This window comes from Microcaecilia unicolor, chromosome 6 (genome assembly GCF_901765095.1).
Source record: "Microcaecilia unicolor chromosome 6, aMicUni1.1, whole genome shotgun sequence".
NCBI lineage: Eukaryota > Metazoa > Chordata > Amphibia > Gymnophiona > Siphonopidae > Microcaecilia > Microcaecilia unicolor.
In genome coordinates this window covers 192,123,049-192,138,550 of record NC_044036.1, presented here as the reverse complement: position 1 = coordinate 192,138,550, position 15,502 = coordinate 192,123,049, and the positions used below count along the sequence as shown (strand labels likewise).

General features: G+C 46.6%; 1 protein-coding gene across 1 annotated transcript in view; it reads left to right on the top strand.

Moving 5' to 3' along the window:
* The window catches only part of LOC115472284 (cyclin-dependent kinase 17-like), a 382,263-nt gene that overhangs the window by 217,346 nt on the left and 149,415 nt on the right, over positions 1 to 15,502 (top strand). The window contains exon 8 of the mRNA XM_030206503.1: positions 13,679 to 13,773. Coding sequence (XP_030062363.1) covers positions 13,679 to 13,773 — 95 coding nt within the window. The remainder of the gene's footprint in view (positions 1 to 13,678; positions 13,774 to 15,502) is intronic.

The following is a 15,502-nucleotide window of genomic DNA, read 5'->3' as shown; positions in this document are numbered from 1 at the left end:
CATCCATGCTTCTCTGTCCCCTGCCCCCTCCATTCATCCTTTTCCATCAATTCCCCTCTCACCCTGAGCCCTGCCATCTCAATCCATGCCCATCCATGCTTCTCTGTCCCCTGCCCCCTCCATTCATCCTTTTCCATCAATTCCCCTCTCACCCTGAGCCCTGCCATCTCAATCCATGCCCATCCATGCTTCTCTGTCCCCTGCCCCCTCCATTCATCCTTTTCCATCAATTCCCCTCTCACCCTGAGCCCTGCCATCTCAATCCATGCCCATCCATGCTTCTCTGTCCCCTGCCCCTCCATTCATCCTTTTCCATCAATTCCCCTCTCACCCTGAGCCCTGCCATCTCAATCCATGCCCATCCATGCTTCTCTGTCCCCTGCCCCCTCCATTCATCCTTTTCCATCAATTCCCCTCTCACCCTGAGCCCTGCCATCTCAATCCATGCCCATCCATGCTTCTCTGTCCCCTGCCCCCTCCATTCATCCTTTTCCATCAATTCCCCTCTCACCCTGAGCCCTGCCATCTCAATCCATGCCCATCCATGCTTCTCTGTCCCCTGCCCCCTCCATTCATCCTTTTCCAGCAATTCCCCTCTCTCCCTTCCATGACCCCCCCTCGCATCCATGCTCTTCTGTCTCCCATGTCCCAGCATGTCCCGCCCCCTTCTTCCCCCCCCCTTCGCATCCTTGCTGTCGTTTCTCCTCTGCCCTCCCGCTCCCATTGTTCAACTGCCCACCCTCTTCTCTTCCCCCACATCCCTTTTTTTTTTTTTTTTTAAATTTACCTCCGTGGCGGCGGTTCTGGCAGCGCAGCGTCAGGGAAGGAGGCGGCGCTCCCGACGTCTAGCCTTCCCTTCGTTGTGTTCCGCCTTCTTCTGACGTCATCCTTGACGTCAGAAGAAGGCGGAACACAGCGAAGGGAAGGCTAGAGACGTCGGGAGCGCCGCCTCCTTCCCTGACGCTGCGTTTTTTTTTTTTTTGCGCCGTCGACATCATGACGTTTGCCCTGGACGTCATGACGCTTGACGCGAGGGCGGGGCAGAGATGGCTGGCAGCCTGGCTGGCTTCACACCACGAACGCCACGAACCCTTCAGGGAGTGTTTTAGTGACTTCAGAACGTTGTCCTCATTAGAACGTTCACGGTGCGTTTTATTATATTAGATTACCCATCATTCCCATTATCAATATTATATCATTTCTGCAATTTACTTGGCATCAAATATGCTCTGTGTAGTACTTTGTAACTGTTTTCTAGAATGTGGGCTGCTATTGACAATTTGATCAACACTTGGAAAATTTCATTCTAGTTCAACTCCTCATTCTTCAATTGCAAGTCTTTTTTTCAGGGCCACCATGTGTGTATGGGGATTGTCCATAGATGTAAACAATACCAGATTAGCAACCTTCTCCCTCAAATTGGCTTACTAAATAGCTCCTTAAATTTGGTCATCTTATTCCCCAAGGCTTCACAAGTTTCTGCTGTATAATGTAATACAGGAACTCCTTATTGGACAGATTAAATTTCTCCTTTAATTCAGAACAGCTCAACAATCCCCCCTCCCCCTTCCTTTACAAACTGTCCAAACCTATGAAGAATTCTTCCCATCTCCCACAGTGTAATCCGTGGGGAAACCCTCTGTAAAATTGTATCTGCTCTTTGGAGAAGCCTCATTTGCATGCTGTCACAGTCTGGGTTCTCTAATATACTTTGGGGTGTCCAGTCATTAGCTATCCACCCTAAATAGTGCATTGCCATTCTGACTAACTGAGCCTGTTCAATGAGAACCCAGTATTTTATCTTCCCTGGTTTCTCCGATTCCACTCTGGCTTACATTTGTTACTGTATCATTTTTTGGTTTTGTTTGATATGGTGCCTCCTGCATTATCCATAGTCATATCTTTTGCATTGTATGTCCAAATATCCTCCTTTGTAACATTTTTATAACTTTTACTGAGACCTCCACTAGGAGAGAAAGACAAATAAAATAACCTCAGAAGTATGTTTATTTTTATACTTGCCGTATGGCCCTTTCAGAACAGGTTGGATGCCAACCATGTGTTCAGATAATGATTGATATCAGAAATCAAAGGGAGGTAATTCAACCAAAACAAACTAGAAAAATGAATGCATATAAAGACCATATAGCCCAGTGTTTCCCAAACTGTGCACCGCGGCACCCTGGTGTGCCGTGGCATAGTCGCAGGGGTGCAGCGGGGAAAGATGGGACTTCATTCTTAAGGGCATGTGCCACACACCACACACACACTGCATCTCGGGCCCTGCCACTGCCAGAGTTTGGAGCTGTACAAGGTACATTTTATTATTTTTTTTGGTGACTGCCTGCTGTATCCAACACCGTTCCTGCTTTAACAGTTCCAAGGCAGTGGTTCAGACACGCGCTGCCTGCCACTTCCTACCCCCCAGGTTAGCAGAAGAATCGTTGCCTTGGATCTGTACAACTGTTGGAAGTGCTTCTTGTTTCTCATTTAAAAAAATCAGTGCAGTCATCACACTGGATGGAGCACATTAAGATTAGATAAGATTAATGTTAATTCTGCATTAGTGATGTGATCTTAACAAGTTTAACCTGTTTAATGTCCAGTCTTCCACTGTCTGGATTGTAAGGAGTCTTTCTCATTTTGTACCGCAGGCACTGAAAGTTTAATACAGTGTGCATGCTGGGATTGTAGTTTGCAAGACTACAAATTCATACATGCAGCAGGATAAAACTTGCAGCTAGCTGGCAACCCTAAATACAATTCCAAAGCAGCAGGCAGGCTATTGAAAAGCTTGGTGATGTTTTATAGAATCTGCACAGCCTCAGGTGGGGACTTTATTTCATGGAGAGGAGTTGGAGCTAATGGTAAGCCAGCAGAGCTCTTCTCATCTCAGTGAAAGTCAGCTTTGACTGAGAGGGCTTCTTTACATGCAGAGAACATGAGAATCCTGTAAAAGTTGTGTGATGCCCATCCTCCACCAGTTTACCCAAGTGGGACAGCCCCTGAGCTGCCCACGCCCGGCATTGGGGTCCTGGGCAACCGCGGGACATCATGTTGCCTGCCTCCCTCCTGTGCTCAGCTCGGGGCTCTTCGTCATCCTCCTCTCCCCAGCTAAGCTCTGGTAGTAGGTGGGAGAGATACAACAAACAGTCAAGGGGAGGGTGAGATGCTGCATGGAGAGGGAGAAATGTTGGACATAGGGATGAAGGGAGAGATGGTGCATGGGGCAGAGAGGGAGAAATATTGGACATGATGTGTGGTGGGAGGGTATGTGCGGAGACCTGGGGGGGGGGGGGGGCTGCTGCGAACCAAAAAAGTTTGGGGAACCACTGATATAGCCTAGCCAGTCTGTCAATTCATGCCATCTACTAGAGATCAAGGGGTCCTTTTACTAAGGTGCGCTGAAAAATGGCTTGCGGATTTTGGGCATGCGCTGATACATTTTTTAGCGCACCTGTGAAAAAGGCCTTTTTTTATTTCTGCCGAAAATGAATGTGTGGCAAAATCAAAATTGCCGCACATCCATTTTGGGTCTGCGATCTTACCGCCAGCCATTGACCTAGCAGCAAAGTCTCGCATGGTAAGGACCTATGTGTGTCAAATACCATTTGGCGCATGTCCAATACGCATGTCTGACAATAAATTTTTGGCCAGCGTATTGGGCACATGCCAAAAATGAAATTCTCTGAGGACAAGCAGACTGTATTATACTCACAACTGGGTCAGCGATCCGCGCCACCCTGGAATGCAGCATTTCATATAGTAAAAAATTTGCTAGAGCCTTTTGAGCGGGCTGCGCGTCGCACCGCGCATGCGCCAAGTGTCTTCCCACCTGCGCGAGGAGCAACAGTCTGTTTCTGTAGTTCCTTTCTCGGCCCAGGAAAGAGCCTTCGAGTGTTTTTTCGACTTTTTTCAAGTCTCTTTTTTTGCCTCCCTTTCTTTGTTTTCAAAAAAACGAAACAAAAATATATATATTTTTCCTTTTATTTTCTTATAATTTTATTTCCACAGTAAAGTTTCCTTTCTTTTTCAGTACAGCCGTTTTTAGGCTGCTCGGCTGGGTCTTCCCTTATTTTTGTGTCCTTTTTTCTTGACATAATTGAGTCTTATGATTTAGCCGGTGCTGTCTTCCCTTCCATGTCATCGAAGACACCCAAAGGCTACAAACGTTGTACTCTGTGCAACCAGACCATCTCAGGCACCGATACCCACTCATGGTGTGTCCAGTGCATTGGGCCCAACCATAACCCAGCTTATTGTGCCCTCTGTCTTCGCATGAAAAAGAGAACTCAACTGGCTCGAGAAGCCCAGAGGGAAAAACTTTTTGGGGCTCGGTCCAGTCCTTCGACATTGGCATCGGAACAGAGGTCGGCGGCATTGACATCGACGTCTGGAATGGAGGTAGGCATAGCTGCTGAGAGGCCATGGCACGCTGGGAGCAGTGAGGCATCAAGTGGGTCTCCACCTACCTTGAGACCTCCTGCTGTACAGGCCCCCCGGGACCGTCCATTGTCGGACCCAACCCCGAGGCGACGTGGGGATTTGATGTCATCCTCGTCGGCACTGAGGAGCCTCGGTGAGGTGCATCAAGCGAAGGCTAAGAAACACCGACACCATTCCCCATCGACGCACGGTACCAGGAGCTCTGGGGCGCCGAGGGATTTGGCACCCGAGAAGCGTTGACGCTAGGAGGACCGCTCCCCTTCCATACAAGAGGTGCCAATGTGTCAGCCTCTCAGCAGTCCGGTTCCTGTTCCCAAGCCTCAGGCGACTCTGCCACTCACTGCTCCACTGGCCCCGCAGCCTTCTCCGATGGCAGCTCTTGACGAGCGCATACGGGCCTTGCTTCCAGAGCTTCTGGAAGGACTGTTGCGTAGGGGCGTAGCCAGACACCCAATTTTGGGTGGACCTGGGCCCAAGTTGGGTGGGCAGAAGAACTCCGCCTTGTCCCAAAAGTGATTTGGTCTCTCCATCTCTCACCTGCATGCCATATGATCTCTCAAACATCCCCCCCTTGCATACCTTTTAAATAGATTTTCACTAACAGTGAGCAGTAACTAATACACCTGCTCATGCTGGCCCCACAGCCTTCCCTCTGATGCAAATTCCTGATTCCGCATAGGCAGGAATACATCAGAGGGAAGGCTGTGGGGCCGGTGCGAGCACTATGCATCAGTCACTACTCACTGCAGGCAAAGATCTGCTATTTACAAGGTATGCAGACGGGACAGTTGTTGGGAATTTTCGGATGATGGGGCTTGGGATTCCTACCAGCCACATCATAGGTGTGCTGCTACTGGGTGTGCCTAAGCCCAAAGTGGGTGGGCCTGGGCCCACCCTTGGCTATGCCACTTCTGCTGTGCCAATCTGCTTTGGCGTCAGGGGTGCTTGCACCTGCTGTGCTGTCTGCTGGAGCTGCGTCTGGCCCTCCACCTGCGGTGAGGTACCCGAGCTCGGTGCCACTTGCAGCTTCGGTATCAGCTGTCACCCAGGTCGACTCACCATTGACATCGGTGGAGGAAGCTTCACCGCAGTCCATGCGGGTGTCGGCCCCTCGACATTCCCATCGAGGCCATAGGTCTTCGGCGTTGAGGCAGGTTCAGTCTTGGAGGTCTCTGAGGGAGGTGCTTTCCGACACTGAGGAGGAGCGCTCATGGGAGTCAGGGGAAGATCCCACGTACTTTTCCTCCGATGAGTCCTTTGGGATTCCCTCTGAACCTTCCCCTCCACCTGAAAGGAGACTGTCTCCTCCTGAGAGCCTCTCCTTTTCATCTTTTGTACGGGAAATGGCTGGAGCCATCCCATTCCATGTAGATGTGGAGGATGATCCCAGGGCTGAGATGCTCGAGATCCTGGACTACACCTCTCCACCTAAGGAGGCAGTAACAGCGCCTTTGCAAAAGGTACTCTGGGAAGTCCTTATGCAAAACTGGGCATTCCCTCTGTCTGGTCCCGTGATCCCCAAGAAGGCTGATTCCCAGTATCGGATCCATGGTGAACCTGGGTTGATGAGGTCTCATTTACCCCATAACTCCATAGTGGTGGACTCCGCCCTGAAGAGAGCCAAGAGTTCTAGAGACTAGGCCTTGGCGCCCCCAGGCAGAGAAGCTAGGACCTTGAATTCTTTTGGGAGGAAGACGTATCAGGCTGCTATGCTCGCTGCCCGTATCCAATCTTACCAGCTTTTCACGAGCATCCACGTCCGGAATTTGGTGAGGCAACTGTCTAGTTTGGTTGATGCACTCCCTCCAGAGCAGACCGAACCTTTTCACCTGGTGGTCAGGCAACAGAAGGTGTGTCATAAATTCCTGGCTAGGGGCGCATACGACATTTTTGATGTAGCATCCAGAATCTCCACTTGGGGTATAGCGATGCTCAGACTCTCATGGCTATGTGTCTCTGACCTAGATCATTCAGTCCAGCAGAGGATAGCGGATGTTTCTTGCTGGGGAGGGGGGGGGGGGGAATAATCTTTTCAGAGAGAAGGTAGAGGATCTTGTAGAGCAGATCAAGAAGCACACAGATACTATGGCTTCTCTCTCACCAAGCGCCTTCTGCTACATGCTCCTCAACTAGGAGGTATTTTGGTGGGTCGCGGGGTGCTCCCTATTCCTACTCTAGGCGTAGTTACACTCCAGCATCTCTTGCCAGCCTATTCACGCTCAGCCCCAGCGCTTGTTCTCATCAACAGCATGCACCCAAGGCCCCTCCAGCTCCCCAGCAAAAGCATGGGACGGGCTTTTGACTGGCTCCAGGGAAGCATAGCCGCAATAAAAGTATCCGTGACGGATGACTTTCCAGTTAGGGGGAGATTAATGTTTTTTCACCAAAAGTGGCCTCTCATAACCTCCAACTGGTGGGTTCTTCAAATAGTCCGGTTAGGATACACCCTCAATCTGGAATCCAAACCTCCAAATTGCCCACCGGGAGCTCATTCCTACAGCTCCCTGCACAGGCAGGTACTTGCAGAGAAACTCTCTGCCCTTCTAAAGGCCCATGAGGTCAAACCCATTCCACTAGGGGAAGAAGGACTGGGATTCTATTCCAGGTACTTCTTTGTGCAGAAGAAAACAGGGGGGATGCGTCCCATTCTAGACCTAAGGGCTCTGAACAAATTCCTAGTCCGAGAAAAGTTCAGGATGATTTCCCTGGACACCCTTCTTCCCATGATTCAGGAAAACAATTGGCTGTGCTCTCTGGACTTAAAAGGATGCTTTTATACACATCCCGATACTTCCAGCTTACAGGAAGTATCTTCGATTTCGGCTGGGAATGCACCACTTTCAGTACTGCATACTGCCTTTTGGTCTAGCGTCAGCTCCCAGGGTATTTACAAAATGCCTAGCAGTAGTCGCAGACTGGGAGTGCATGTGTTCCCTTATCTCGATGATTGGCTGGTGAAGAGCACCTCGAAGGACGGTGCTTGGGAGTCCATTTGGATGACTATTCAGATGCTGGAACTACTAGGACATGTAATAAATTATGCCAAGTCCCATCTCACTCCTGTTCCGAAACTGGAGTTCATTGGAGCACTGCTGAATATGAAGGAGGCTCGAACCTACCTCCCCAAGACACGGGCAGACAATCTTCTGTCCCTAGTGTCCATGGTTGGAGTGTCTTGGCAAGTCACAGCTAGGCAGATGTTGAGACTTTTGGGACATATGGCTTCCACAGTTCATGTTACACGCATGGTGCGTTTACATATGAGATCTGCTCAATGGACCCTAGCTTCTCAGTGGTATCAAGCTACGGGGGAATCTAGAAGATGTCATCCAACTGTCCACAGACTTTCGGGACTCTCTTCAGTGGTGGACAGTTCGACACAATTTGACCATGGGATGACCATTCTACATTTTTCATCTACAGAAAGTGCTGACAACGGATGCATCTCACTTGGGGTGGGGAGCTCATGTAGATGGGCTTCACACTCAGGAAGCATGGTCCACCCAGGAAACAGGTCTTCAGATTAATCTCCTGGAGCTCCGAGTGATCTAGAACGCTCTAAAGAATTTCAGAGATCGGCTGTCCAACCAAATTATCTTAATTCAAACAGACAATCAGGTTGCGAAGTACTACACCAACAAGCGGGGGCACCGGATCTCGCCCTCTGTGTCAGGAAGCCATCCAGATGTGGCTTTGGGCGCACCATCACGGCATGTTTCTCCAAGCCACTTATCTGACAGGCGTAAGCAACAGTCTGCCCAACAGGCTGAGCAGGGTAATGCAACCTCATGAGTGGTCGCTGAATATGGGTGTTGCCCACAAGATCTTCCAAGCATGGGGCACCCCCTCGGTGGATCTTTTTGCCACTCAAATCAATCACAAAGTCCCTCAGTTCTGTTCCAGACTTCAGACCCATGACACACTAGCGTCAGATGCCTTTCTCCTACATTGGGGAACAGGCCGGGGAACAGGCCTTCTGTACATGTATTCTCCGATATCTCTGGTGGGAAAGACTTTGTTGAAACTCAAGCAAGACCGCGGAACTATCATTCTGATCGCGCCCTACTGGCCACATCAGATTTGGTTCCCTCTTATGGAATTGTCCTCCAAAGAACCATGGAGATTGGAGTGTTTCCCGACCTTCATCACTCAGAATGAAGGGTCACTTCTAGTTCCCAATCTCCAGTCTCTGGCTCTCACAACCTGGATGTTGAGAGTCTAGAATTCACTTCCTTGGATTTTTCGGAAGGTGTCTCCCAGGTCTTATTTGCTTCCAGGAAAGATTCCGCAATGAGGTGTTACTCTTTCAAATGGAGGAGGTTTGCCATCTGGTTTTTGACAGCAAGGCTGTAGATCCTCTTTTTTGTCCTACACAGACTCTGCTTGAATACCTTATACACTTATCAGAGTCTGGTCTCAAGACCAACTCCGTATGGGTTCACCTTAGTGCAATTAGAAGGTAAGCCTGTCTCTGGACAGCCTTTAGTTGTTCGCTTCATGAGAGATTTGCTTTTGTCAAAGCCCCCTGTCAGACCTCCACCAGTGTCATGGGATCTCAATGTTGTTCTCACCCAGCTGATGAAAGCTCCTTTTGAGCCATTGAATTCCTGCCATCTGAAGTACTTGACCTGAAAGGTCATTTTCTTGGTGGCTGTTACTTCAGCTTGTAGGGTCAGTGAGCTTCAGGCCCTAGTAGTGGATGCATCTTATACAAAGTTTCATCACAACAGAGTAGTCCTCCACAAGCACCCTAAGTTCCTGCCGAAGGTGGTGTCGGAGTTCCATCTGAACCAGTCCATTGCCTTGCCAACATTTTTTCCCCATCCTCATGCCCACCCTAGCAAAAGCAGCTTGCACACCTTGGACTGCAAGAGAGTATTGGCCTTTTAAATGGAGCGAACAAAGCTCTTCAGACAGTCCACCCAGTTGTTTGTTTCTTTTGATCCCAACGGGAGGGGAGTCTCCATCGGAAAACGCACACCTTGGACTGCAAGAGAGCATTGGCCTTTTACATGGAGCGGATGAAGCCCAGTTTGTTTCTTTTGATCCCAAGAGGGAGTCGCCATCAGAAAACGGCTAGCAGATTGCATTTCCTTCGCTTATGCCCAAGCTGGGCTTACTCTGGAGGGCCATGTCACGGCCATGGCTGTGTCGGTGGCTCACTTAAAGTCAGCCTCCATTGAAGAGATTTGCAAAGCTGCAACATGGTCTTCAGTCCACACATTCACATCACACTACTGCCTTGAGCAGGACACCCGACACTACAGTTGGTTTGGGCAGTCGGTGTTGCAGAATCTGTTTGGGGTTTAGAATCCAACTCCATTCCCCTAGGCCCATTTTGTTCTGTTCCAGGCTGCACTCTTAGCTAGTTGTATATAGTTTTAGGTTAATCTATATTATGTCCTCGCCGTTGCAAGGCCCAATTGACCAAACTTTGTTGTTTTGGATGAGCCTGGATGCTGGGGATACCCCAGTTGTGAGTATAATACAGCCTGCTTGTCCTCGGAGAAAGCGAAGATACTTACCTTTAGCAGGTATTCTCCGAGGACAGCAGGCTGATTATTCTCACAAACCCTCCCACCTCCCCTTGGAGTTGTCTCCTCTTTCTTTTACTCTTTATTGAACCGAGGAGTGCAGCAGCGCAGGAAGACACTCGGAGCATGCGCGGTGCGCTCAGAAGGCTCTAGCAAATTTTTTGCTATGTGAAATGCCAGGTCCTGGGCTGGCGCGGATCGCCGACCCAGTTGTGAGAATAATCAGCCTGCTGTACTCGGATAATACCTGCTACAGGTAAGTATCTTTGCTTTACTGCAAGAACCACGTGGTAGCTGGGTGGTAACTCCATTTTGACATGCGTTGGGCACATGTAGACGCTTACGCGGCTTAGTAAAGGGGCCCCCCAGTGTACTTGTCTTGAATTCAGATACAGTTTTCATCTCCACCACCTCCACCAGGAAGGTACTTCATGAATTTACCATCCTTTCAGTGAAGAACTCATTCCTCAGGTTACTCCTGAGTCTGTGCCCTTTCACTTTTATCCTATGCTTATTCCCACCAACACAGTGCAAAATAAAGCAACTAACTTTGGGCCCTGTTTACTAAACTGCGCAATATATGGGTGTCTCTAGCGTTTAGCGCGCGCTAAAAACACTAGCACACCTTAATAAATAGGCCCTTTATATGCTTCTCCAAAGGTTAAAGTTCACGATACTCATAAAAACTTATAGAAATTCAATCCTGTGCAAAATATAGTTGCTATTTGTAAATACCAAAACTAAATTACTAAGAAACTCCTCTCTACTTAAAAAATGCCAAAAACATCAGAATAAAGTTATCATTTTAAAAATGTCAAATTCAAAAAATAATGGTGGGAATCGATGGAGCTAAGTGTGCCCTCCTAGAATCACAAACTTTTTTTTTTTTAGCAAAAACTGCTGCAAAAAAAGTCTAAAAAATCACATTTAAAGTCTGAAAATGTATGTGTTCCGGCAGCCATCTTGGTTTTGCGTTCCAATGATGCAAACACACTAAAAAATGCCTAGGGAGTGCTGATACTGATGCTGAATAACTTAAAAATAACAAAAATGGTAAGATATTTTCAAAAACAGGCTGAAGGATAATGTGGCTTAAGACATGACTAAAATGTATTAACATACTGAATACAAAAACACAATAAAATTGAAATCAAACATAACTAAATAATTTGCTAATAACATTCAAAAACAATATTTGATAAAATTATTTATCACAAAATGACAGACTATGTTGCCTCAAATGATTAATAATCTTTAAAACAGTGTTACAGTAAAACAATCAACAACATATATTAAAAATTATGATGACAGCCAATACACAAAGCATCCAATGAAACAAATTAAAAAACCCTGTGATCATCTCATAAAAATGTGTCCCATTTGGTAATTATAGAAAAACTGATAAATCCAACTTCTGGTTTAATCCACATGGAGGGGCATAATCGAAAGGGACGCCCAAGTTTTGCTGAGGACGTCTTCGCAAAACGTCCCGATGGCAGGACGGAGAAACCTATATTATCAAAACAAGATGGACATCCATCTTTTGTTTCGATAATACGGTCTGGGGCGCCCAAATCTTGAAATTTAGTTCATCCTTAGAGATGGTCGTCCCTAGACTTGGTTGTTTCTGTTTTTCGGCGATAATGGAAACCAAGGACACCCATCTCAGAAACGACCAAATGCAAGCCCTTTGGTCATGGGAGGAGCCAGCCTTTTTAGTTATTTGTCTGACCAACAAATAGTAACATAACATACATAGTAGGTGACGGCAGAAAAAGACCTGTACGGTCCATCCAGACTGCCCAACAAGAAAAAATCATATGTGCTACTTTATATGTATACCTGACCTTGATTTGTATCTACCATTTTCAGGGCACAGACCGTAGAAGTCTGCCCAGTACTAGCCCCGTCTCCCAACCACTGGTGCTGCCACCCAATCTCCGCTATATAGCTTTGATGCATCCAAAATATTTGGCAGCATTCCCAGATCTCCCATTAAGATGCATTCTGTTTTGAATGAAATCTACTAAAAATAATGTTGTAAGTTGCCTTATAAAAAAAAAAGCATAGGTACTAACAGATAAATCATGTTAGTACCTATGCTTTTTTTTTTATAAGGCAAGTTTTTTTTCCTGGCTGTGTGGATTGCATTTGACTATTTGGGTAAAGCTTTTCTAGATTCCTCAATAGGTATGTGTCCTATTTGGCTCTTTTAAACATGTTAGAGAAATCATATATTGTCTTGCATGTGAGAATCTGATAACTGGCTATAAGCACTGAAATAACATTTGTATGATTTTTCAATATTTTCCTGTAACTGCTTGTGAAAAGTTGTTGTGCTTGTGACAGCTCTAACCACTAGCACTTAAAACTGGATATGTCAATAGCATACATTTCTTACAAGGGTGGTCAATAATTTTTAGAGTAATTTCATTATTTGTCTGTTTTTAGCGTTTGATAGTGCATGAGGCAAACACTGTGAACACACATTTTTTATTTTTATAATTTCTTAGCTTAATATTAATTTCATTTTCATTAATGGTGAGTTTTATAGCTTAATTTTATTCTAATTTATTTGCATGTTTTTAAATAAGTATTATTTGTGTACTCTGTATGATTTTAATTTTTGTGTTTGTTTATGTACCCAGTTTTTTACCCCTGATGCAGCCTGTGGGTGAAATGTAGCCACATCAGGTTATTTGTTTTAATAACTGATACAGTGCTTCAACAACTGTATCTGCTTGTTGGTTTATTGTATGTAGTTGGGCCTTCCATAAATGATTTCAAAGGCAAAAATTAAGCACTTAAATAAAATCTGAGCTTCAGTAGGTAACCACTGGACCTGGAAAAAATATGAAATGATCCTTTTACAGATTTTTGCAGATTTGAGTGGCCTTGGAAATTCTTATGTGTGTGAGTCCTTTAAAGCTGCTTGTTACTAGAGAAAGTGAAATTGCATATCTGTAATTGTGGTTCTCTAATAACAGCATCTCAGTGGATTCAAATGCACAGCGACCTCCCGAATACAGAGTTGTATTCTGAGGGGCCCTTTTACTAAGCTGCGTAGGTGCCTACGCGCACCTAACACACGTCAGTTTTGAATTACCGCTCTGCTACCACATGGCCCTTGCGGTAATTTCATGTTTGACGTGAGTCCGATACGCGTACCAGAAACTATTTTTATTTTCTAGCGCGTGGGTGGTAATCAACATTTTACGTGCGTAGATCAATACCACCCGGTTACCACGTGAGACCTTACCGTTAGGTCAGTGGCTGGCGGTAAGGTCTCAGACCCAAAATGGATGTGTGGCAGTTTTCATTTTGCCGCACGTCCATTTTCTGCAAAAATATTTAAAAAGGCATTTTTCACAGGTGCGCTGAACAATAATTCTGCACTCACCCAAAACACGCATCTATACTACCGCAGGCCATTTTTCAGCGCACCTTAGTAAAAGGGCTCCTGAGTCCTTATAGGTTTTGGTTAGGAAGGGTCCTCGGGATTTGCCTGGCCTGATGCAATTGATATCTGCCTGCTTTCCAGGCAACTGGTTCAAAAGCTTCAAAATTCCAAACTATCAAGCTGGGAGGCTGTTTCATGGGACAAGTCTGAATCATATGTTTTATTAAGCAATTGTTATTAGAGAACCATTTTTACGGGTAAGCAATTTCACTTTGTTTTTGTTTTCTCTTCTCTTTAGTGTCTTTGTTAAAGGATCTGAAGCATGCCAACATAGTGACGCTGCATGATATTGTGCACACAGAGAAATCCCTAACACTGGTGTTTGAGTACTTGGTAAGATTGGACTTTGAAACCTGATAACATTGGGAATAAGTAGATGGAATTGCACAGCAGCCATGCCTGGGAACATGTTTGCATGCAGTAAAGGATAAGGTATAAATCAGGAATAAGGATATGACGTACCACTGTATAAAGCATTTGTCAGACCACAATTGTACTACATTTGGGTATCCTCATCAAAGATATCCAAATGTTAGAAAAGGTACACAGTAGCTTACTTATGGTAAGGTTATTTACATCAGGGAAAAAAGGTGTTCCTCCGAGGACAAGCAGGCCTTCGTATTTTCACAGCTAGGTGATGTCATCTGACGGAGCCCAGCACAGACGCTGACTAGCGAGTAATGTAGAAGCTTCTAACAGCTTCCCACTGCTCATGCGCTGGTGCCATCCTGCCTGACATACAAGCATGGTACCTCAGACTTCGTTTTTCTGTGGAGCAGGGAGGTTTTTCTGTGGAGCAGGGAGGTCACTTTTTGTATTCTCTTACAGTGTGCATATTACTTGTTTGCGAGTGCCTTCCCATGTGGGTTTTTTGCGGGGTTTTTTTTCTACTGTTTATTATATTTTACCTCTTTTTATTTTCAAGTGTTTGTGGAATTTTTAAGTTTCCTTTGTTTTTTTGCGAGTGGCTAGGTGGTTAGGTTGTAGCACCAACCTTAATTTGAATGCTGGCCCTTTCAAGATTGAGGAGTTTAATTTAGTTGTGATTCTTTTTTCGATGTCTCACAAGACTGCAGTGACTTCAAAAAGTATGCCCAATGTAATGTGGTGATTTCTGTCACAGGCCCGCACTCTTGTTGCATCAAGTGCCTTGGAGATGACCATGAGCCTTACTCCTAAAGACACAGTTGAGAACTCAGTGGTCACGGAAGGTTCAACAAGAGCATCCTTTTGGTTCCTTGAAGACCAATACATTGACATCGGTACAGGAAGCATCAACCTCCATGGCTGCTTAGACTTCTACATCCACTGAGAGTGCATCAACACTGAGGAGGTCCCCGGGACAGGTTGGCATTGGAGCCGAGGCCAAGTGCGAGCGTGATGTTGTCCTCATTGGCACCAAGGGACTGGGATTCTATGCATCGGGGGAAGCCCAAGAAGCATAAGCACCGGTCCTCCTTGATGCATGATGTCAGGAGTGCCGGTGCATCGGAATCACCAATACCCAAGTAGCGCTGGCACCAAGAGGAGTGCTCCCCCTCTTTGGAAGAGGAGCCGGTACGCAAGTCACCTAGCTGCTTGGTTCTTGTGTCTGGTTCAGCGCAGACACTTCCCCAGACTGCCTCTTTCCTGGCTCCCCCACCATTGGCGATGCTCGCTTTTGATGAGCAGTTCTGAACCCAGCTCAGAAAGGAGCTGGCACAGTTGCTGCAGGTGGAACAGTTCCAGTCCTCCACTGGGACTCGTTTCAGTGCCATTCCAGAGATCCTCAATGCCGGCACATCAAAGGGTGTCAACAATGATGCATACAGTACCACTCTCGAAGTTAGGGTAGGAAGCTTCCCCGGAGTCTAAAGGTAGGGCTGTACCTTGGGGCTCTTCAGGGCTTGGACATAGAACCACTGGGCCGAGGCCAGTGCAGACTCACTCAGCTAAGTCTGAATATGCTGAAGAGTCTGATTGGGGCCGCTCATGGGAGTCAAAGGAGGATCTACATTACTTCTCAGAGGAGGTGTCATATGGAATATCCTCTGATCCCTCCCCTCCCCAAGAGAGACAAAAA